The following is a 25,568-nucleotide window of genomic DNA, read 5'->3' as shown; positions in this document are numbered from 1 at the left end:
ATATGCTTCTCATGAGCTGAGTATATCTTTTCTGTATTTGAAATTTTTTATTTTTTAAAAAAGAATATTTTTACTTTGTTTTCGAACATGATGGTATGAGAGTATTAGAAAATATTGTTTTGCCTAATGCCTTTGCAGATTTACTTGTAAAACCAATGGAAAGCCTTGTTCTTGCTAGTGATGAACTTGAAAATTCGGAAGAATTATCTTGAACCTGCTGATGAAAAAGATAAATCTAAAAAGAAAGGCACTTAGAAAACAAAAATAGTTTTGCTAGAACCAGTACCAGAATTCCTAAAGAGGGATTGTATGGCTAATCTCTGTGTAGTGGGTGGTCAATGATCACATATTAAATGGTATTGCAATTTAGTGCATTTGTTAAGGTAAATATGTTGACAGCTTATAGTTTTTTTTTTTTTTTTTTTTTTTTTCACAATGAAATAAAGTTTAATGATTCTGCACAAAAAAAATAAAAAAGGCGTGGCTATTCGGTTGGTGTCTACAGAATTATAAAATTTGCTCATGTCATTCATCTTTACTTTACAATTATGGCAGTTGTGGCCTGAGAAATTTCAAAATAAAGCCTATGGGGTGACACCAAGAAGGCGGATCAGCTTTGCAATCCAGAATTAAGTAAAATTGTAATTGAATGTACTTGTTCAAAAGACTGGGGTTTAAGTACTGAAAAAAATGGCAGAGTTACAAAAGCTAATCCACCATAACAAAATTTCTTGCTTGTATTGTCATGGTGCCGAATCAATTTTGCTCTGAGGGTTGTTGAAGGTGGTAAAAAGGGGATTCTTTTGTTAATATTTCAATCTCCATTTCTTTAAATGGTTTCAGTTTGAGTGATTTGGTGGGAAAAATTAGCTTTCAAAGGTGGAATGCTTTCACTGATGGCTTCTATTGTTATCTTGTTTACAGTTTTTACCTTATTCATGTCTTAGTTCACTTATGAATGGAGACTTGGTGCTCCGGCTTCTCTATACATTTTATAACTACAATCTTTGTTGTAGATTATGTTTCTTCAAATGATACGGGGAACTTCTTCACGAATCATTCAGCACTCTCAATTATACGATTCAGATAATGTGGCAATTACTTCATTCCTCTTGAATATTGCATGTTACCTGCTTTGATTTAGTGTGTGTTTGGATACGGCTTATTTTGCTGAAAACTGAAAACGATAAAAAAAATAATTTTTTTACTGTTTATTACTATTTAGCACTGTTCATTGGCTTCAATACACTGTACATGGCCAGTGAACAGTGCATAACACGCTGATTTAAAAAAAAAAAAAAAAACATGACTTTACTCCAGATGCTGATGCAAACATTCCTATCCAAACGAAGTTTTAATATCTCGTGGTGAGGCCATATGCATATGTAATTAGGTCCATGTTTGTGCATTTCATTTTCTATATTTACTATTTTGGAGTTGATTCCTATGCTTCAGGGGCAAAATGCTTTAAGATTTAATTTGTATCTACCATCTCCTTCAATTTTGCTAGTTTTTAGTTAGCATGTTTTCATTTTATTATTTTTTCTCCTGATATAGAATGTGCTTGCTGATTTCTTGTTCTCCAGGAGCTTCTTCTTCTTCTTTTTTCCTCCCCAAATATTCGATCAATAAAATCTTTTTGCATTCTTGCTAAGATGAGACCATTGATACAAAGGAGTTAAAAAAAATTTGTTAAAATTAACCTATCAGTTCTCATGGAAGATATATAATTCTTAACCATAAACACATAAATTAGATCAGAGTTAAGAAAAACAACTTAAACAAAAGGCAACCTATACACAAATCCCATTAATTTAATTAAAAAAAGAAGTCAAATACATACCTGCAGGGTAAAAAAAAAAAAAAAAAACTAATACATTAAAAATCAAGAAGTTGATAGAATGCTCAGCAGAATGTTGATGAGGCATCTTCAGATCAAAAGATGAGTTATAAGTGCATGTCTGTTTAGTATAGTTTTTTTTTTTTTTTTAAATTAAAAAAAAAAATATAGTTTGAAAATAAGAGATAATATTATAATACGTACTAACGACGTCGTTTCTTGTATGCCATTTGCCTAATTAATTAATAAATGTTTTTTTTTTTTTGGGAAACAATTAATAAATGTTTGTCTGTCTGTCTCGTTTCATAACTCATTGACTGACATTCGTTGTTGTTGTTGTTGTGTTGTATGAATCCAAGATTAACCCTTTAGCTACCAAATCCCCAAAATTGAAACAAACCCTTCACACAGACACAGTAAATAAGAACCGGAATCGGAAGCTAGCATGAAGGGCCAGAGGAGAGAATCCATGGAGGAAGAAGAAGAGGAGAGGAGATCAGAGAGGCAGAGAATAGAGAGAGCAGAGAGGGCAGAAAGAAGAGGTGTTCTGAGGGCGAGGCCTTGCGGTTGCGGTGGGACTTCATCCAATTCCCTCTCTTCTTCTTCTGCTGATGACTACAAAGACGTAATTAGCAGTCTACCGGACTGTCTCCTCATCCATATCCTCTCCTTTCTCCCAACACGAGCCTCAGTCGCCACAAGCATTTTATCGAGCAGGTGGAGGTCTCTTTGGAAACTCGTCCCAGTTCTCGACTTGGACCAGCGCACGCTTTTTAGTCAATCAGACACAGAGTACCCAGGCCCAACAACGACAAACTCAAATTTCAGCTTTCTGGATGCAGCGTCCAACATCTGGACTCTTCGCAATGCCATTCCCTTAAGCAAGTTGCGCCTTCATTGGACTTCCAATTGTGACTCATTTCTTGTCGAAACATGGGTCCAAGATACCCTTCTACGTGGCAGCCTGCAAGAGCTCAATCTCTACATATTTATTAATGGTCCTAATCCACCTTTGGAGATGCCTACCACTCTCTTCTTTAGTTCAACATTAGTCTCCCTCAGATTGACAGGTGACATTCTTCTCAATCCTCCTCCTGCTTCTGCTTCTGCTTCAACTTTCCCAAGTCTAAGGATTCTTGTAATTGGAGGTGTTCGATATGCAAAGCATAACTCTATCTCCACACTCCTCGCCGCCTGCCCTGTCCTACAAGATTTGAGCCTCTCAGTGGAAACTTCCAATTTTTATGGTTTGGGTGAGAGTGCAGGCAAGGTCAATGTCATTGTACTGATACCCACGCTGAAAACATTGTATGTACAATGGTCTGCTGATGACTGTTGGCTTTACAAACTCCAGATAAACACCCCGGCTCTTGAGTGGTTTCGTTTCGAAGGTGGTTTGGGTGAGGATGTTGTGTTGGAAAACCTCCCCAACCTAGTTGAAGCAGTCATTGAACTTGATGATGATGATTCAAATTCTGTAGATTATGCAAAGAGGGTTTTCGACTTCTCAAGACCACTCCTTAACGTTCAATCCTTGAAATTGAGTATAGAAGACGCAGAGGTAATGGCACGTTACAATTTAACATGTTCTAAACCTCTATCATTAATTAAATTGCTAGATACTTGGTGAAAACTTGTGATTGTTATGTTGCTGTGCAGATCTTCTGCAATCCTTATAAGTATGGTATTCCCATGTTTCATAATTTGTCTTCCTTGATGTTTTATGGTGAACATCGTCCTGATTGGTGTGCATGGGATGTAGTACAACTCATGCTTTGTCAGGCTCCAAAGCTACAAATACTTGCCCTTAAATTGACACTCGAGGATCAATCTTACCATTCTGATTTCAAACGTCACTACCACTTGAAGGAGGAATTTTATGTTCCTGAATGTCTGTCATCACACCTTACAACCTTTTACTATGAAGGCTTTTCAGGGCATGGGATTGAGATGGAACTTGTTAGATATGTCTTGAAGGAAGCAAAAGTATTAAAGACAATGAAAATCATTGTTGAAAGTAATCTAGGTTCAAAGGCGAAGCATTGTATTCACAAGAAATTAATGAATTTTCGAAGGAGCTCTCGTACTTGTCAAATTGAATTTGACGAAGGACATCTTGATTTGTATATGATGAGTCTATGATGGTTACACACCTGAGAATCGCTTGGAATATCGCTTGGAGAAGCGACTTTATGTTCCTGATTGTTTGTCATCACATCTTACCACCTGTTATTATAAAGGATTTTCAGGGCATGAAGTTGAGATGGAACTTGTTCAACAAGTCTGGAAGCAAGCAAATAAATTAAAGACAATGAAAATCACTTTTGAAAGTCCTCGAGACTCAGAGATAAAGCTTTGTGCTCGCAAGAAATTAAGAAAGCTTCAAAGGAGGTATCCTACTTGTCAATTTGAATTTGACGAAGGACAAGTTGATTTTTAAGTTCTCTTTCTTAATCTGTGAGAAGCAATAGCTTTATGGGAATGACCATTGGTCTTTGCATCTTTCATTTGAAACTTCAATGGATTCAAGATTAGAATATTTTTTTAATGTTTAAATTCTCTGTACTCGTATCTTTCTTTTGAAAAAGGAAAAAAAAGCATAAATATATAGTGCTTGCTATATCCACAAACATGTTATGTAATATGGAGGCCCCGTGCAGCTTATAGAAGTAAGTCCAGCCATCATGGTGCAGACTCAATTTTGCTCTGATGGTTGTTAAAGGTGGTAGAGGGAGCTTGTTTTGTTAAGATATCAATCTTTATTTCTTTAGTTAGTTTCAGCTTGAGCGATATTTAGTGGGAAGAATTAGCTTCCTAATCCCATCGCATATGCTTCTCTTTGATTGTAAAAGTGGTGTCAAAGGTGGAGCAAATTTTTTGGGCTTTTGAAGATGCTTCTACTGATGGCTTCTATTGTTATCTTGTTTATAGTTTTTACCCCGTTCATGTATTAGTTCACTTGTGTCTAGAGACTTGGTCCCTGGCTTCTCTGTTAATTTTATCACTTCAATTTTTGTTGCAGATTATTTTTCTTTGAGTGGTATGGAGAACTTCTTGAATCATTTCATATTTTCTAGCTTAGTGATGTATTGGATTATGGTACAGCAGATTTCTAGAAAATGATGGTATGAGAGTATTAGAAAATGTTGATTTGCCTATTGCCTTTGCAGATTTACTTGTTAAACCAATGGAAAGCCTTGTTGTTGCTAGTGATGAACTTGAAAATTCAGAATAATTAACTTGAACCTGCTGATGAAGAAGATAAATCTAATAAGAAAGGCACTTAGAAAACAAAAACAATTTTGGTAGAACCAGTACCAGAATTCCTAAAGAGGGATTGTATGGCTAATCTCTGTGTAGTGGGCGGTCAATAATCATTGATCACACATTAAATGGTGTTGCTGATATACATGGTGAATTTAGTGCACTTTCTTCTTTAAACTTCATAGTATTTTGTTCCACTTTCTTCTTCTCACAATGAAATAAAGTTTAAAGATTCTGCACAAAAAAAAAGGGGGTGTGGCTATTCAGTTGGTGTCTACAGAATTATAAAATATGCTCATGTCATTCATGTTTACTCTACAATTTTGGCAGTTGTGGCCTGAGAAATTTCAAAGTAAAGCCTATGGGGTGACACCAAGAAGGTGGACCCGCTTTGCAATCCAGAATTAAGTAAAATTGTAACTGAATGTACTTGCTCAGAAGACTGGGTTTTTAAGCACTGAAAAACTTGCTCTGAGGGTTATTGAGGGTGGTAGAGGGGGATTCTTTTGTTAATATTTCAATCTTTATTTCTTTAATTGGTTTTAGTTTGAGTGATTTGGTGGGAAAAATTAGCTTTCTAAGCCCACGGCATATGCTTCTCTTTGATTGTAAAAGTGGTGTCAAAGGTGGAGCATATTTTGTGACTTTTGAGGATGCTTTTACTGATGGCTTCTATTGTTATCTTGTTTTCAGTTTTTACCTTATTCATGTCTTAGTTCACTTATGTCTGGAGACTTGGTGCTCTGGCTTCTCCATACATTTTATTACTACAATCTTTGTTGTAGATTATGTTTCTTCAAATGATATGGGGAACTTTCTCATGAATCATTTCAACATTCTCAATTATACGATTTAGATGATGTGGCAATTACTTCATTCCTCTTGAATATTGCATGTCTCCTGCTTTGATTTAATATCTTGTGGTGAGGCCATATGAATATATAATTAGGTCCATGTTTGTGCATTTCATTTTGTCTTTGCTATATTGGAATTTATTCCTATGCTTCAGGGGCAAAATGCTTTAAGATTTAATTTGTATCTACCATCTCCTTCAATATAATTTTGCGAGTTTTTAGTTAGCATGTTTTCAATTTATTATTTCTTCTCCTGATATAGAATGTGCTTGCTGATTTCTTGTTCTCCAGGAGCTTCTTCTTCTTTTTTTTCTTCTTTTTTTCCTCCCCAAATATCCAATCAATAAAATCTTTTGTATTCCATAAGCACATAAATTAGATTAGGTTTTTTTTAGTTTACGTTAATACATATTAGCTTTCTTTTTTGGGTTACTTTATCATTATGGAAAAGATAGAATAGCTGTGTAGGATGCATGTTTATCTTCCCCACCCCCCCCCCCCCCCCCCCCAAAAAAAAAAAAAATACAAACGTAGGCTAAAAGAAGAAGAAGAAGTTGATATGAACAGTATTTATTGTAATTAGTTTATCCTAATAAATTGATAAGAACAAACACTTATTGTTTTTATCTTAAAAAAAAAATAGATTTACCTCCTCAAATAAGCATAAACTCCACGAAGCAAACGCACATTGAATCATGGTTCAGACCTAGATTGAAAGCATATGGAGGAGCAAAGGAAGAAACGATAGAGAAGGGGAGAGGGTGAGACATATGAGGAGAGAAACAGAAACGGAGAAAGAGGAAAGAAAAAGGATGGTGAGAATAATTGAAAGAGCAGAGAGAAGTTTCCTATCTTCTCCTTCTCCTTCTGATATTGACATAATCAGCAGTCTACCAGACTGTCTCCTCACCCACATACTCTAATTACACCCAAGCCGAGACGCTATCGCCACAACCATTCTATCCAGCAGGTGGAGAGTCCAATCCAGCAGGTGGAGTCGTCTCTGGACTCTCGTACCTATCCTTGATTTGGACCACAGACAAATTTTTGACAATGAAAAAACTTTTAGCTTTGTGGATACAGTGTCCAACATCTTCACTCTTCATACCGGTAAAGCAATTCCCATACTCAAGTCGCGCATCAATTGGTGCAGAAAGTGTGAACCATTCTACGTCCACAAATGGGTCGAACATGCCACTCTGCATGGCCGCCTGCAAGAACTCGATGTCCACATGTTTTCTCATGGCCAACCTATGGAGTTGCCTCCTAGTCTCTTCTTTTGTTCAACATTAGTGGTTCTCAAATTGGATGGTCATAAGCTTCTTCTCAATCCTCCTGCGTCTGCTTTTAGGTTCCCAAGTCTTAGGATTCTGCTACTTAAATGGGTTAGCTATGCAAACAACGACTCTCTCCCCACACTCCTCGCTGCCTGTCCTGTCCTCCAAGATTTGACCCTCACTGTGTGTCGTGATGTTTTCAAACGTACAAACAAGAATGCAGGTAAATTCAATATCATTGTACTCGTACCTACCCTGAAAAAATTCACCATAAACACAACGTTGTCAAGTTATTCGTGGTACAAACTCCGAATAAACACCCCAGCTCTCGAGTACTCGTACCTACACTGAAAACGTGTTGAAAACGTGTTGCAAAACGTAGACGTAGGATTAAGTTGAATCCAAACGCCCTCAAAATGATTTAATAATGATTTCAATTGGGTACAGAAACTAACTTAGAAAAAAATTGGTACAAAGACTATCCCAGGCCATTACGCATAAAGAGCAAGTCTACTAGTTGAAAAATGGGACAATCGGATAAATATAATTTGCAGAGAGTTATGTTAAAAATGGTTCTACCAAAGCAACTATTTTTTTGGCGTTGAACATTGCCACCAAGTTCTCTATTCATTGTGGTGCTGAGATCTCGTCGGAGATCAGTTTGGTGCCTTTGGGTGTTGGCACGGCAGTGAGATTAGGATTCGGAGTTGAATTTTAAATTTTTTTTTAACTAAAAATAAATTCAAAATGTGACATGTCTATTTTAATAACTGATGTGGAATCTATTTTTAAGGTCTTGTTTACGAATGAATGACACGGTATAATCTGAATCATTGGATTTTAAATGAGAGGTCAAGATTAAAAGAACTCTATTTGGGAGAGTACTCTAAGAACTCTAAAAGATCTGAATCTATTTGTTTCAAACTTCCTATTTCTGTAATGTACTAACATAATCTATATCTAATTACTAAAAGCTGAAGCGTGGCATTTATTACTGTTAAGTTCCTGTTGCGTCACCTCATCGTCACGTCATTCGCCACATAATTATTATTTATTATTTTTTTTCTATTTTTTTACAAATATATATATATATATATATAGATTATTGATTTTACATATTCATCTTTGCCGGTTTTAACATCTATATATATATATTTCTTTTTTATTTCCAATTTTCCTATAATTTTTTTATCTATATATATTACTAAAAGCTGAAGCGTGACATTTATTACTGTTGAACTCCTGTTGTGCCACCTCATCGTCACGTCATTCGCCACATAATTATTATTATTTATTTTTTTCAATTTTTTTACAAATATATATATATATATATATAAATAGATTATTGACTTTACATATTCATCTTTGTCGGTTTTAACATCTATATATATTTCTTTTTTATTTCCAATTTTCCTATAATTTTTTTTACTTTCACTTATTTTTTAAATATTTACATTTTTTTTTCAATCTTTCTTCTTCCCTTACATTTTCATCTCCCCATTACCTTTTACTTTAATATTGCTATTCATCTTTCCCTTCATCTTCCTTTATTTGTCTATTCTTATCCCTTCCCTCTTACTATAAATTTGTTACTATTTTCTATTCTTTGCATAGTTTTCTCTCACAAAAAAGTTCTCTCTCTCTCTCTCTCTCAATGTTTTGGTGGATTTTTATTCTTTATTGCATCTCCGCTTTAGGTTGATAAATTTTTGTATTTTTAAGAACTCTAATTTAGGTTCATATGATTTAGTTTTGTGTTTTAAGTTGTTATTATTATTATTTTGCTCTTTAATTGTTAAATTTTATCCAATTACACTATAAAAAATTAAAGATAGTAGATAAAAATAAAATAGTATTCCATTACATAGCATAATTTGGATAATTTAGTGTTTATTGCTATATTTTTAAATTTTTCTTATTTTTTTTCTTCTCTTTTATTTTAATCAATATTGAAATTCAACCACATCCTTCTTATCATTAAATTATTTATATTTTCTCTCTCCTTTTGTTTTAAAAAATAAAAAATGTAATATTTTACTTAAATTCAAATAAAAGAAAATTGTGCTCATCAAATTGTACTCATTTTTTTTAACATTTATACTTTCTCCAACCTTTCTCCTTCTCTTTACTTTTTCATTTCTCCAAACATTCTACCTTGATATCACTCTTCCTCTTTCCTTTTATCTTTCTTTATTTTGTTTCTTTTTATTATCATCCTCTTAGTATAAATTTTTCATTCACTCTTCCATTCTTTACATAATTTTCTCTCACAAAAAAGTGGTTATTTCCCACTCTTTCTCCCTCAATTTTTTGGTAGATTTTTATTTTTATTTTCTTGCACCTCTATTTTAGCTTGATAAGGTTTTGTATTCTTTAGAACTCTAGTTTGGTTGATGGGATTTAGTTTTGTGTTTAAACTTTTTATTTTTTATTTATTACTTTGATTGTTAAATATTATCATATTGCATTATAAATAATTAAAAATGGTATATAAGAATGTACTATTATTATATTACATAGAATTGTTTGGATAAGTAAGTGTTTATTGTTATGTTTTTTATTTTTATTTTTTTTCATATAATTTTATTTAACATTTAAATTCAGCCACATCCCCCATATATATCATTAAATTATTTATATTTCCACTCCTTTTTTATTTTAAAAAATTTTAAATATAATATTTTGCTTAAATTAAATAAATAAAATTGTCCACATTAAGTGGAGTAATGCTAGGGAAACACTCATTCTCACACCCAATGCATCAAAGGAAGAATGAAATACAAAACAAATCAAGTTAGAAACACTAAATTAAAAAAAAAAAAAAAAAAAAACTAATAATGCATATTTAATGTCATAGAATCATCGTCAAATTTTGGAAAACGATAGGTTGCCAAAGGAAAGAGAGAGATGGTATAGAAAAAAAATCAATACAAAGTAATAAAGTATAGATAAAGAAGAAGAAAAAAAACCAAACGTCAATTAGTAATCGTTGATTGGAAAACAAAGAGGTTGTAAGGAGAAGTAAAAAGTAAAAAAGAGATTACCATGTGGAGAACATTAAAAACTTTACAGTGTAGTAACATAAATCGTTAAATTCACTTAAAAAATTAAATACAATCATAGTACTAAATTTAAATTTAAAACTAATCAAACTCTAACTATGGAAACCAAATAAATCATAACTAAAAAAGAGATGTTCTTTGATAGTAGTAGAAATTACATAAGAAATAAAGTTAGAAAATTTAAAAATCCATTTTTTGATTTATAATATATATATATATATATATATATAATTTTCATACACTATTACTTTCGAAAATATAATGAACAATCACTACAACAAAAAATGTCTACTACATCAAGCGTAAATACAACAAAATATTTATATAGTAGTTTTAGACAAAATATCGCATCTACAAGTTAAAATGGTTGCAATAGTAACTTAAAAGTGTTAAATTATTGCATCAACAATAATAAGTTGCAATAACTTATAATTTTTAGCTACAACAGAAACTTTAATATATTAGGAAAAATTATTGCAATAACTTAAAATGAAAGAATCGTTACAATAAATTGATATCAATTGTTTTTGCAATCTATTGCAATGAAAATTTTGAATTAATAGCTATTGCATCGAAGTTAGCATTGTAATAATTTGATATTAATTTTTTTACAATTTATTGCAATGACAAACATGTAACTACAATGAATATATCGTTGCAATAACTTTGTATCAATTATTTCATAGTCAATCGTAGTGATAAAATGAATTAATTATCTATTACAATGAAGATATCATTGCAGTAATTTAATCCGACTTATTTTGTTCTATTACAACAAGTTTCGTGAAGTAATAGCCTATACTTACAAGATATTCGAAATAGTAAATTTTTTATTACGAATATATATATATATATATATATATATTTATATCATTGCATCAAAGTTATTATTAAAATATTTGGAGTTTATTGCAACAAAAATTTTTATTGCATAAACCTATTACCTCAAATTTTATCGCAACATCTTGTATCAACTATTGCAATGACTCTAATGTTATTGTAATGGTTTTTTTCGTTACAATAAACATTTTTTCTTGTAGTGAATGCTACCTCTCATTTATCATCTTTGTTATGCAATTCATCAGTTAGTAAATATATAATAATGGTAAAAGGCACTACAAATGAGATCACTAAAAAATATATATATAATTAATTAGCCACTATCATTATGGAGTAGTAGTCTATAATTTTACGCATCTAAAAAAGTGGAATATATAGAGTTTTCTTAAAAATATGTGTAAAGATTCACTGTATGTGTGTATAAAGGTAAAAAAAATGTATATTTAAGGTTTTTATTAACTTAAAAACTAAAGAAAGAACAATGGTTAATAGCTAAAATTATAGTATTAATAAAATATTTAATGAGACCATTCTAAAAAAATTATCACGCGCAACGTGCGGGTATGTGAATCGGATTACGTTGTCATTTGTTCAGTTGTTGGGTGAATCAGATTAGCTGCTTGTAATAGATGTTGCTGTGGATGGGCTAGCTGCTAAAGCGGTATGTACGCTTTCTTGAAATGAATTTCCTGCCTGCTAAGTGTCATGCTCATTTTTCTTTGAGAGTTATGAATATCATTGAAATTAGTTTCTTGGTTATTAGGCAAGATGCTTTGTTTTGATCATCCTTTTGCTGACTTCAGCTTCTTTAAGTTTGATGGTTTTCTGCTTTCATTCAGTGACTGTTGATCAATCTCTATGCAGCAAGGCCTATGAAAAGCCGATCGTCATGCCAGCATTCGAGGTGACATCATAGAATATGTGAATGGTAAAGAGGTCACCAACAGCAATGATTTGTTTAAGGCCCAGGCACCACTAGCCTGTACCCAGCCAATACAGGGTATGGTGAGGTCGTGGGTCAGAGATTCAGAGGGTATGATTTAGTGGTGGGGAGAGGGGAAAAATCTATTTTTGAGGTTCCGGCTCAGGTTCTTTTGGGGAAGTGTCCTGCTAGGATGACTTACTACCCAAAAGAAGCAAGCTGAGTTGGAACCACTAGGTGTATGCCATGAGGGATAAGAAGAGAGAAAGAACCCAGACCGTAGCAGGAAAGGGTGCCACGGCAGACAAATAAACAAAATACCCTTCTTTGTTTAGTGATGAGGGGGTGGCACATAGACAAACTAGTGGTGGTCGGCCAGTACACCCAAACCAGATAAAAGAGGTTAAGGGCTAAAACAGTAAAATCCGGTCACGGCAGGCACTATAAAAAGAGAACCTTGCCGTGAACAAAAAACAGAGCAACAAGGGGAACCATAACTAAGAAATAGGAATTCGAAAAGATAGACCAAAAAATAGAAAAGAAATGAGTGGGAGGGAAAGAAAGAAAACAAAGTGAGAATTAGAACGGCAGTCATGCACTGGTAGATTGATTCTCTATCTCCCTCATGAAATCCTGCTCTCTGTTAAAACCAAAAAGGGGCCTCTGTGCATCAACCATTTAGGTTAGTTTCCTTCAGGGTAGTTGATCTCCGCGATAAAACTTTTCCTGAGAGGTTAATTGTGTTGAGAGGGAACGTTCTTTCCTCTCTGGTTTTGGTCCTGCGAACTAGATTTAAGTTGATTTCTCCATTTTCTGATTAACCCATACATATTACTATTTGTTCTCCTTTGTTCTGTTCTTTTTCTTTCTGTAAAAGTGATTATTATTATTGTGATTGTGTTTGGGGATCATTTGGTCATTTTCTACTAAGTAGCAAGATATTTTGTTTTTATTATTATTATGTCTATCTGCCACAACTTGTTTGAAACAACTCTACTTGCCGCAAGCACGTTCCTGGTAAACCAAGCATAGTTTGCGCACAAGCCGGACCAAATTAAGTTGCAGCTGGACCGATTCCAACTCCTTTATCCAGAAAACTTGGGCCTAATGCAGCAGGAAGCAGCCCAACACCACTAGCACAGCCCACCCCTTTACAATGATTTTGCTGGGATTGAAAATGAGGACTGAATTTCTTTTTTGAGCTTATGATTTCTTTTTTGAGCTAAATTTTTTGGGTTTCTTTGTGTGTTTGCTTCTCAAGAAAATTTCTGGGGATGAACCCAAGGAGCATGAACATGTTCTTCAGAAAAAAATAATGAAAGAAATAATTTTTTTTATTTTAATTATCTTATTTTATTTTAAAAGAATTTAGAAAAAAAAAATGAAAAAAATCTTTTATTATTATTATTTTATGCTAACTTGGCGTTTATTAAATAATAAATAATTTTTTATTATTATTTTATTCGTCATGTCAACATTTACTGTGTCAACAATGCACTCTGTTTGCCACATCAACTTTTTCTATTAGTTGAGTGACAGAAAGAACTAAAATAACAAGCGTTAATTGGATTAGGACTAAAAATGATACAATAGAAATGACGAGACTAAAATAGAAATGATCCTAAAATGTAGAGACGAAAAAACCATTTACGCCTAATAATAACTAATAAAGAAGCTTTTACATAAAAAGATAAAATAAAATAAGATTTACATAAATTTAAAAAAAAAAAAAATATATATATATATATATATATATATATATATACACACATTACAGTTTGAAAATAACAGATATTAAAAAAATATATATACGTCGTTTTTTATTTTTATTTTTTAATGCCATTGCTCAGCTTCGCATTTCCTTGTTTGTTTGTTTGTTGTATTAATTTAACCAAATTGGCAAATCCCCAAAATTGAAAGAAACACAGTCTCACCAGCTCACTGAGTAATAACAATAAAGGGGGTTTGAATCGGAATCGGAAGCAGATTGGAGGTGGTAGCATGAAGCGGCAGAAGAAGAGGAGAGACATGGAGTCGAAGGAAGAAGAGGAGAGGAGAGAGAGGCAGAGAATTGAGAGAGCAGAGAGAGCTGAAAAGAGAGATCTTCTGAGGAGGCAGCAGCAGCAGCAGAGAAACGTGAGAGCAAAAAGGAGGCAGAGAATTGACTTTATCAGCAGTCTACTGACTGTCTCCTCACCCACATCCTCTCCTTTCTCCCAACCCGAGACGCCGTCCTCACAAGCATTTTATCGAGCAGGTGGAGGACTCTCTGGACACTCGTCCCAGTTCTTGACTTGGACCAGTTCAGAATTTCTAGAAATTTAAACTTTCTAGATACAGTGTCCAGCATCTGGACTCTTCGTAACGCCGCCATTCCCTTACGCAAGTTTCACCTCCATTGGACCTCCGATTGCGACTCATCCTATGTCGACACATTGATCCAACACACCGTTCTGCATGGCCGCGTGCTCCAAGAGCTCCATCTCTGCATATATAGTGATCCTAATCCACATTTGAAGTTGCATCCTGGTCTCTTCTTTTCAACAACATTAGTGGTTCTCAAATTGGAAGGTTTCATTCATCTCAATCCTCCTTCTGATTCCAGTTTCCCAGCTCTCCGGTAATTACATATGAAAACTGCGACTCTCTCCCCACTCTCCTTGCTGCCTGCCCGCTCCTCCAAGAGTTGAACCTCACAGTGTCTGATTCAAATTTCTGTTGTTTGGAAGCAAATACAGGCATGCTCAAAATCTTTGTCCTCATACCTACGCTGAAAAAATTATATTTATATTGGTTTCTCGATGATTGGTGCTACACATTCCTCCACTATTACATACTCCAATTAAACACCCCGGCTCTTGAGCAGTTTTATTTCAGTGGTCTTTTGGCCAAGGACGTTACGGTGGAAAACCTCCCCAACTTGGTTAAATCAGGTCTTGAATTTGAGGAGATAGAAAATGATGTGAGTACTCGAGATTATGCAAAGAGGATATGGGATTTCATGGGATCACTTTATAACGTTGAATCCATGGAATTCAGCATAGAAACCGCGGAGGTAAGGACATGTTACGTTTTTCGTGCTCTAGCTCTCTTTATCATTAATTAAATTGCTCAATGCTACTTAATAATATCGTTGTGAGTGGGTTGTGACTTTGTGCAACTTGTGATTTTTATGTGGTCATGCAGATCCTCTGCTATGGTTCTATAGATGATCTTCCCGTGTTTAATAATTTGACTTCCTTGACGATTGGTGGTTGTATTAAGACTTGTTCTTATATGTGGCCCGCAGTACAACTCTTGCTTTGTCAGGCTCCAAAGCTACAAACACTTGTCTTTGAATTGACACTAAATGTCTATAATGATTCCTCACCTGACAATCGCTTGGAATATTGCTTGGGGAAGTGGCTTTATGTTCCTGATTGTTTGTCATCACATCTTACCGCCTGTTATTATAAAGGATTTTCAGGGCATGAGGTTGAGATGGAACTTGTTTGACAAGTCTTGAAGGAAGCATGTATATTAAAGACAATGAAAATCACTTTTGAAAGTCCTCTAGACTCAGAGATTAAGCTTTGTGCTCGCAAGAAATTAAGAAAGCTTCAAAGGAGGTATCCTACTTGTCAATTTGAATTTGACGAAGGACAAGCTGATTTTTAAGTTTTCTTTCTTAATTTGTGAGAAGCAATAGCTTTATGGGAATGACCATTGGTCTTTGCATCTTTCATTTGAAACTTCAATGGATTCAAGATTAGAATATTTGTTTAATGTTTAAATTCTCTGTACTTGTATCTTTCTTTTGAAAAAGGAAAAAAAGCATAAATATATAGTGCTTGCTATATCCACAAACATGTTATGTAACATGGAGGCCCCGTGCAGCTTATAGAAGTGAGTCCAGCCGTCATGGTGCAGACTCAATTTTGCTCTGAGGGTTGTTAAAGGTGGTAGAGGGAGCTTGTTTTGTTAAGATATCAATCTTTATTTCTTTAGTTGGTTTCAGCTTGAGCGATATTTAGTGGGAGGAATTAGCTTCCTAATCCCATCGCATATGCTTCTCTTTGATTGTAAAAGTGGTGTCAAAGGTGGAGCAAATTTTTTGGGTTTTTGAAGATGCTTCTACTGATGGCTTCTATTGTTATCTTGTTTACAGTTTTTACCCCATTCATGTATTAGTTCTCTTGTGTCTAGAGACTTGGTCCCTAGCTTCTCTCTTAATTTTATCATTTCAATCTGTGTTGCAGATTATGTTTCTTTGAGTGGTATGGAGAACTTCTTGAATCATTTTATATATTCTAGCTTAGTGATGTATTGGATTATGGTACAGCAGATTTCTAGAAAATGATGGTATGAGAGTATTAGAAAATGTTGATTTGCCTATTGCCTTTGCAGATTTACTTGTAAAACCAATGGAAAGCCTTGTTGTTGCTGGTGATGAACTTGAAAATTCAGAAGAATTAACTTGAACCTGCTGTTGAAGAAGATAAATCTAATAAGAAAACGAAAATAATTTTGCTAGAACCAGTACCAGAATATCTAAAGAGGGATTGTATGGCTAATCTCTGTGTAATGTGTGGTTAATGATCACACATTAAATGGTGTTGCTGATATACATGGTGAATTTAGTGCATTTTTTAAGGTAAATATGTTGATAGCTTATAGTATTTTTTTTCCCACTTTCTTTTCCTCACAATGAAATAAAGTTTAATGATTCTGCACAAAAAAAAGGGGGTGTGGCTATTCAGTTGGTGTCTACAGAATTATAAAATAAGCCCATGTCATTCATGTTTACTCTACAATTTTGGCAGTTGTGGCCTGAGAAATTTCAAAGTAAAGTCTATGGGGTGACACCAAGAAGGTGGATCCGCTCTGCAATACAGAATTAAGTAAAATTGTAACTGAATGTACTTGCTCAGAAGACTGGGTTTTAAGCACTGAAAAACCAGAGAGTTACTAAAGCTAATCCACCATAATGAAATTTCTTGCTTGTAAAATTGTCATGGTGCAGACTCAATTTTGCTCTGAGGGTTGTTGAGGGTGGTAGAGGGGGATTCTTTTGTCAATATTTCAATCTTTATTTCTTTAATTGGTTTCAGTTTGAGTGATTTGGTGGGAAAAATTAGCTTTCTAAGCCCATGGCATATGCTTCCCTTTGATGTTAAAAGTGGTGTCAAAGGTGGAGCATATTTTGTGGGTTTTTGAGGATGCTTTTACTGATGGCTTCTATTATGATCTTGTTTTCAGTTTTTACCTTATTCATGTCTTAGTTCGCTTATTCATGTCTTTGTTGTAGATTATGTTTCTTCAAATGATATGTGGAACTTCTTCACGAATCATTTCATCTTTCTCAATTATACGATTCAGATGATGTGACAATTACTTCATTCCTCTTGAATATTGCATGTCACCTACTTTGATTTAATATCTTGTGGTGAGGCCATATGAATATGTAATTAGGTCCATGTTTGTGCATTTCATTTTCTGTCTTTGCTATATTGGAATTTATTCCTATGCTTCAGGGGCAAAATGCTTTAAGATTTAATTTTTATCTACCATCTCCTTCAATATAATTTTGCTAGTTTTTAGTTAGCATGTTTTCAATTTATTATTTTTTCTCCTGAGTAGAATGTGCTTGCTGATTTCTTTTTCTTCCCCAAATATCCAATCAATAAAATCTTTTGTATTCTTGCTGAGACGAGACTATTAATACAAATGAGATTTTTTTTTTTTTTTTTTTGTTAAAATTAATCTATCAGCTCTCATGGAAATATGTGTACCATGATTCTCAAAACATAAGAACATAAATTAGATTAGGTTTTTTTAAGTTTACATTAATACATATGGACAAAGTTTAGCTATAAAATTGGTTGTAACTTAAGGCTACAACCTTACTCAAGGTCCGTTTGGATATAGCTTATTTTGCTGAAAATTGAAAATACTGTACCAAAATAAATTTTAAATATGTGAATAGTGCTGTAGGACCCATTTTTAATTTTTTTTTTTTTGAATAAAGTACTTGCGGGTCCTGCACGAGATCCGCTGAAAAGTGCTCTGTCTCCTAAAAAGCGTGTATCAAAAAAAAAAAAAAAAAAAAAAAAAGAGGAAACGTCAAACGTGAAACGCACAAACGCAATCAACTGAATCCAAACATATACTCAATATCTTTTTATTAAAGGTGAATTTTGACAAATTCTTCATTAGATTACATCTTCTTCTTATATACTCCATACTGCAAAATTTCTAGAAAATTGAAGATCAACAGTTATATCATCAATAAATTTTTTAAATTTATTAGAAGTGAATTTTGACAAATCCACCATTGGATTACATCTTCTTCTTATATGCTCCATGCTTGCAAAATTTCTAGAAAATTGAAGATCAATAGTTATATTATCAATAAATTTTTTAAATTGCAAGTTTTTATAGTTTAAAATTATGTATAAAATATAAACTTATAAATCATATAATAAATAATATCTGATTGACACAAAATTTGATATATATATTAAGATTGTAAAGAACATGCAATTCAGTGGTTAAATTTTCAAAATATATAGTGATGCTTATTTTATTAAGTAAGATTGTAACTTTAAGTTACAACTAATTGTAGCTAAACTTTGTCCAATACAAACTAGCTTTTTTTTTTTTTTTTTTTTTTTTTTTTTTGGTTACTTTATCATTATGAAAAACGAGGAAACAGAATCGATTGAAAGCATATGAAGGAGCAAAGGAGAGAAACGATAGAGAAGGAAGGGGAAAGGGAGAGACAGATGAGGATAGAAACAGAATCGGAAGAAGGGGAAATGAAAAGGAGGGTGAGAATAATTGAAAGAGCAGAGAGAAGTTTCCTATCTTCTTCTCCTCCTTCTGATTCTGACATAATCAGCAGTCTACCAGACTGTCTCCTCACCCACGTACTCTCTTTAGTCCCAACCCGAGACGCTATTGCCACAACCATTCTATCCAGCAGGTAGAGGAGTCTCTGGACTCTCGTACCTATCCTTGATTTGGACCACAGACAACTTTTTAACAATGAAAAAACTTTTAGCTTTGTGGATACAGTGTCCAACATCTTCACTCTTCACACCAGTAAAGCCATTCCCTTACTCAAGTTGCGCATCAATTGGTGCAGAAAGTGTGAACCATTCTACGTCCACAAATGGGTCCAACATGCCATTCTGCATGGCCGCCAGCAAGAACTCGATGTCCACATATTTTCTCATGGCCAACCTATGGAGTTGCCTCCTAGTCTCTTCTTTTGTTCAACATTAGTGGTTCTCAAATTGGATGGTCATAAGCTTCTTCTCAATCCTCCTGCGTCTGCTTTTAGGTTCCCAAGTCTTAGGATTCTGCTACTTAAATGGGTTAGATATGCAAACAACGACTCTCCCCACACTCCTCGCTGCCTGCCCTGTCCTCCAAGATTTGACCCTCACTGTGTATCGTGATGTTTTCAAACGTACGAACAAGAATGCAGGTAAATTCAATATCATTGTACTCGTACCTACCCTGAAAAGATTCACCATAAACATTCGTGGTACAAACTCCTAATAAACACCCCCGCTCTCGAGTACTTTCATTTCAAAGGTGTATTGGACGAGAGTTTTGTGTTGGAAAGCCTCCCCAACTTGGTTAAATCGTTCCTTCAAGTTGAGAAACATCAAGTATTGACTGCTAAAGATTATGCAAAGAGGATATGGGACTTCATGGGATAGCTCTATAATGCTATATCCATGGAATTGAGCATAGAAACAGCAGAGGTAAGGGCACGTTTTGTTTTTTATCATTCTAACTCACTATCATTAATTAAATTGTTAAATACTACTACTTAATAATATTGTTGTGAGTTCTAACTTTGTGAAACTTGTGATTGTTATGTTGTTGTGTAGATCCTCTACCATGCTTCTAATGATGATGTTCCAATGTTTCATAATTTGTCTTCCTTGAAGTTGTACAGTTTGCATTTGCCTAAGCGGTATACATGGCATGTGGTACAACTCTTGCTTTGTCAGGCTCCAAAGCTACAAATACTTTCCTTTGAATTTAAACACTGTAATTATTATACACCTATAGGTTACTTGGTGGAGGCATTGCATCTTCTTGAATATAAATCACCATACTTTACCACCTGTCATTATGAAGGATTTCGGGGGCTTAATGAAGAGCTAAACTTGTTAAACAAATCTTGAAGGCAGCAAGTGTGTTAAAGACATTGACTATCGTTGTTGACAGTCATCTAGGCACAAAGGAGAAGCATCATGATTTGAAGAGATTAAGGGAGTTCCCAAAGAGCTCTCAAATTTGTAAAATTGCATTTGACTAAGGTTGTTCATGCGGAAGTGAGTCTAGCTGTCACATTATGGACTCAACTTCTTTAAGATTTCCAATTTTTAGCTTCCCAAGCCCATGGCTTATGCTTCTCTTCGATTGTAAAATTTTTGTTTCTTATGGTGTGAAAGGTGGAGCAACTTTTATTGGCTTTTGAGGATGATTCTCCTGATGGCTCCTATTGTTATTTTTTGTTCACAAGTTTAACCTTGTTAGTGAATTAGTTTACTTGTGTCTGGAAACTCAGTGCTCTGTCTTTAAATTTTTGGATAGATATTGGTTCACTTGTGTCTGGAAGTATAATCTTTGTTGTTGATTATGTTTCTTCAAATAATATGGGAACTTGTTCACGAATCATTTCAAGATACTCAATGATACATTTTGGGTGGTGTGGCATTTGGTTCCTTCCTCCTAGATGTTGCACGTCACCTGCTTTGATTTAATATCTTATGTTGAGGCCATATGCATATGTGATTAGGTCCTTGTTTGAGTATTTCAAATCCTGTCTTTGCTATGTTGGAGTTTATTCCTAGGCTTCAGGATCAAAATGCGCTTGAAGATCTAATTTGTAATTTCCATCTCCTTCAACTATGCTAGTTTCTAGTAAGCATGTTTTCAATTTGGGATTTTTTTTTTCCCCTGATATCGTATATTCTTTTTCTCCTTGAGCTTTTTCTTCTTCCTTTTATCTCCCTGGGTATTTGATTGATAAAATTTAATTGTATCCTTTTTGAGGTGAGAAATGAAAAAACAGGTTATAAATTTTCATAGATGTAACCAAGACAAACTAAGGCCCAAGGTCAGTTTCGCCACATATAACACACGTATGGTTGTACAAGCATCTTGATGTCGTCAAGATTTTTTATTGAATACAAAAGAACAGAACATTTATAAGTTATTTTGTATTTTCTTTACTTCTACATATGGCAATTAGCAGGGAGTTCAATGTGTACAGAAAGGTGTCGAGTTCCATATCTTTTACATGGCACCCCTCATCTCACCATCCATATCAATCTTCATCCAAGGTCACAAGTGTCGTTATTTGACCATGATCAACAAATCAATCTTGTTCATTCTCCAATAGCACAGTAAGATCTTGTTCGTTCTCCAATAGCACAGTACTTGCTCTGGCAGTTCTTCCTGTTTTGACATAAATGTGGTTGTCAAATCATGAATCCAGTTCTTTTTGTGGTTAATGGACAACAAACAATTATAACCCAGAATGCTTGTCTATGTAACGAGATTTATGAGTTACCTGGATTGTTAAACCCAAGTATTTCATTTTATAGACGTTATTGGAAGGCTTCAAGTCCCTTCCTTATGTAGCTGAATCGAAGAATGTCCAGATCAATTTCAAAATGGTTAGGACCCTGCATTAAAGCCAGAATAGGCAAAGTCAGAACCAATCATATTCTACAGAGCAACAGGAATTCTAGCATCATGAACCATATTTTATTCAATTGTGGTATAAAATTGAATGTGGATGAAACAACATAAAGATTAACAAAACAATAAGGTTGTGTAAAATATTTGGTGAAATCTATTGTCTTTTAGAACTTCACGTGAAATGAAAAACTACTGGCTACTAGCATTAGTAGAAGGAACGTTTGATTGCATACATTAGGATTAGGAACAGCAATTTTTATCGAGTAGAGATGGTCAACAAGACTAAAACGAAATTCTATTGTGGTTCTCTTCATTTTTTTGGGGTGCGTACTAACAACTATGGAATGATAAAACCAATAATAAAGGAGAACCGGTTGAGGGAGGGATAAGTGAGGAGACGTGTGCTTATTGGAGACTGGATTCAGCTGTAAAACAACAATATTGCTGAGGTTACATGAGCAATAAGTATTTCAACCATTTTCTTATATTTTCCACTTGGTAAGATTGCCAGGTTGCTACTGGGCGCTTCCCTGGGATGGGGACAGGGTTGACAAAGGTCCATTATAGAAAAAGTAGAATAGATAGCGTTTGGATAGCTAGCGCTTCCCTCCATTAAGCGTGAACAATAACTTTTTTATTTTTGTTTAGGCGTAAAACTCATTTTCGTCTCTACATTTTCACACGATTCTTACTTTGGTCCCTAACTTTTTTTTTTCACCGCTTTTAGTCCCTAAAATCAAAAAAGCGATCTCATTTTTGTCCTTACCGTCAGTGCCTTAACGGTAAAGTCTTAGGTGGCAGACGGGACACCCTATTAACTGACGTGGCGCTGATGTGGCACTGATGTGGCAATTAAAATATTATTAAAAAAATATTATTTGGCATTTTTATATGCCACGTCAGCATTTTAATTTTTTATAAAAAGCCATGTCAGAAAATTTAAACCAAAAAAGAAAATAAATTAAAAAACAAAACTTAAATTAAAAACACAAACCCAGACAGATCTAACACAAACCCAAAAATAAAGAAAATTAAAAACAAACATTAAAACCTAAATAAAATATGTGGGGTCATGGGCCCAGATCATACAATTGGGCTTTGGACCAAGGGTTCTAGCCGAGGATAAGGGGCCGTCCGAGGATGGGTAAGTATAGTCAAGGAAACCCATGCTAGTGGATAAGGAAGACAATATTGAATATAATGGCCTAGGAGTTTGTGCCGAGGATGAATTTGTCCTCGGCTAGTCAAGGCCGAGGTCCGTAAATGATGCCTGCCATCTAGAGGTGCGATCCATGAAATTCTAGAAATATGGATAAGTCTTGTAGGAACAAAAGACAGAGAAGAATCCCAAAATATCTTGGGAAAAGCTGCTGTCACCGCATTGAATGCACCCCAGCTAGCTCCTTGGTCGCATTAATGAAGAAGTGACCACTACACAGTATTATGGCAGCCTTACAACCACCCCAGAAGACTTCTAGAGGGGGCTGATGGGACAAGTATCGGGAGAAACCATCATCTATCCATGTGTAGGGTAGAGATGAAGGAAAATAGGTAGTATAAATAAGAGTAGAGACCCTAGAGATAAAGGAGAAAGGGAGAAGAGAAAGCACTGTAGCAATCTCAAGAACTCCTGGAACCATTCTCATTCAATATTTACTAGAACAAAACTCCTCGGATTGGGCCAAGAACAAACTTTCTTTGGTAAACTCAGTTCATCTCTGTTTGATTGTCATGAACACCATATTAACTGTTATCCATGCACTAAAACCTAGCTCTTTGACCCACTCTCTACAAATTTATTGTACTGGGCTCACTGATCCAAGATCCCATACACCTTGGGCTTAGGTTGCTCGACGTGTCCCTACAAAATATATATAAAAAATTTCATTAGTTTTTCGGAAGAACATGATTGTTCATTCTTCATGTTCTTCCCCAAACATGTTTCTTGCCCAAAAAATTAAAATATTTAAGATTTCTTTTTTCTTTTCTTTCATTTTCTTAGTAAACAAACTTGCAAATACACATAGCAAAGCAAAGAAAAATTGATCCCCCGCAAAATGTTTCAAACCTAGATGGGTGAGGTTGCAATTACAGTTGCAGCTACAACTCTTAAACCCAGATCTCCTGCAAAATCAATCTCCAACAAAGAATCAAACCCAAATCTCTAGCAAAACAACCAAACCCAGAAAACCAATAAACCCAACAACCAAACTGATCAACAAAGTAAACCTTAACCTTCAAACCAGTAAATTTTCTTGGGAAACAAACACAAAAAATCCAGACCGGTTGAATTGTGTGAGAGAGAAAATGAATTGTTGATGAATATCGAGTCAGATACCCACAGGAAAAACAAACCAAAACCCCCAATATTCTCAAACCCAAATAGGCAACTTTCCGTTAGTCCTTCCTCTGCGCATTGTTGATGAAGATCGGGTCGGATACCCATAGAAAACGCCCCTTGCTCTACTCGGCGTTGGTCGAGGAAAAACTCGAAAAGCGAAAGGGCCGGTTCAAAGGTTCCTTCCCCTTGATCTACTCCAAATCACCGCCATTCTTAGCCCCTCTCTCTAAACCCAAATCCAAACCACCGCCAATCTCAGCCCCTCTCTCTCTACCCAATCCAAACCACCACATCTCAGCCTCTCTTTCTCTAAACCCAGATCAAAGCCATATCCCAAAAACTGCAACTTGAACTTAAAGAGAAAAAGAAATAAGAGAAAGCCAAGAGGGAGAGAGAGGAGTTTGACCCGAGAGGGAGATAGAGATAAGAAAATGAAAATTCGGTTTTATATATTTTATTTAGGTTTTAATGTTTGTTTTTAATTTTCTTTATTTCTGGGTTTGTGTTAGATCTGTTTGGGTTTGTGTTTTTAATTTAAGTTTTGTTTTTTAATTTATTTTCTTTTTTGGTTTAAATTTTCTGACATGGCTTTTTTATAAAAAAATTAAAATGCTGATGTGGCATATAAAAATGCCAAATAATATTTTTTAATAATATTTTAATTGCCACATCAGTGCCACATTAGCGCCACGTCAATTAATAGGGTGTTCCATCTGCCACCTAGGACTTTGCTGTTAGGGCACTGACGGTAGGGACAAAAACGAGATCGCTTTTTTTATTTTAGGGACTAAAAGTGGTGAAAAAAAAAAGTTAGGGACCAAAGTGGGAATCACGTGAAAATGTAGGAACGAAAATGGGTTTTACGCCTTTTTTTTATTGTTTTCAGTTTTCAACAAAATAAGCGGTATCCAAACACTAGTCACAAACAGTGCTAGGACATCTGTGTGAAATGAAAATCTACCGATCATGATAATTGTGCATTGACCTACAATTAATATAACACTAGTCACAAACCTACGCTACGTGTGGGAATATACAACTATTTTGTAATGTGGTATAATATATAATTTATTTTTGAAATTATCTTTCATCTCCCTTTCTCTACAAATATATCATTCTATTATTTTGAGTTTTTTTTTTTTTTTTTTTGAAAAAAACTTAGGTGCATTTGATTGATATTATTGAGATAAAAGATAGAAAAACTATTCTTTTTTCAAGTGATGTATATTATTCAAACTTTTGTATAGTGTGTTATGTTTTTTTTTCTTCAACTAAAATTTTTAAGTTCAAAATTAATTATTTGAATTTCTCATTCTCTTAAGAATATTATCATGATAACCAAACCTCATCACAAATTTACAATTGATATTACTCAAATAATTTATAGAGACATTCAAATACATAATCATTTCACTTCTAAAATATCTAAAAATTAACTCAAATCAAAACTATAAGAGGGA

At 34.3% G+C, this 25,568-nt stretch overlaps 2 protein-coding genes and 1 long non-coding RNA gene across 3 annotated transcripts; 2 read left to right on the top strand and 1 right to left on the bottom strand.

Annotated features, from left to right (window-relative positions):
• The first annotated feature begins 2,145 nt into the window (after positions 1–2,145).
• On the top strand, positions 2,146–16,167 carry LOC126715217 (F-box/FBD/LRR-repeat protein At4g26340-like). The gene is made up of 3 exons (XM_050415726.1): positions 2,146–3,401; positions 3,500–4,703; positions 16,139–16,167. Exons 1-2 carry the CDS (start codon positions 2,286–2,288, stop codon positions 3,980–3,982), a joined length of 1,599 nt encoding a protein of 532 aa, XP_050271683.1. The 5' UTR covers positions 2,146–2,285; the 3' UTR covers positions 3,983–4,703; positions 16,139–16,167.
• Positions 13,935–15,849, top strand: LOC126715219 (F-box/LRR-repeat protein At4g14103-like). Its single transcript, XM_050415728.1, has 2 exons — positions 13,935–15,114; positions 15,246–15,849. The coding sequence occupies exons 1-2, from the start codon at positions 14,800–14,802 to the stop codon at positions 15,552–15,554; spliced, it is 624 nt and encodes a 207-aa protein (XP_050271685.1). The 5' UTR covers positions 13,935–14,799; the 3' UTR covers positions 15,555–15,849.
• A 5,310-nt stretch (positions 16,168–21,477) lies between the features above and the next one.
• LOC126715215 (uncharacterized) lies at positions 21,478–24,554 on the bottom strand. The gene is made up of 3 exons (XR_007651825.1): positions 23,836–24,554; positions 21,637–21,751; positions 21,478–21,521 (listed from the first exon to the last, which is right to left on the bottom strand). It is a non-coding gene; the product is annotated as an uncharacterized LOC126715215 (long non-coding RNA).
• Positions 24,555–25,568: the final 1,014 nt, after the last annotated feature.

Source organism: Quercus robur, chromosome 2, assembly GCF_932294415.1.
Source record: "Quercus robur chromosome 2, dhQueRobu3.1, whole genome shotgun sequence".
Classification (NCBI taxonomy): domain Eukaryota; kingdom Viridiplantae; phylum Streptophyta; class Magnoliopsida; order Fagales; family Fagaceae; genus Quercus; species Quercus robur.
Note: the sequence above shows the minus strand (reverse complement) of the source record. Positions and strands in the feature narration are given on the sequence as shown.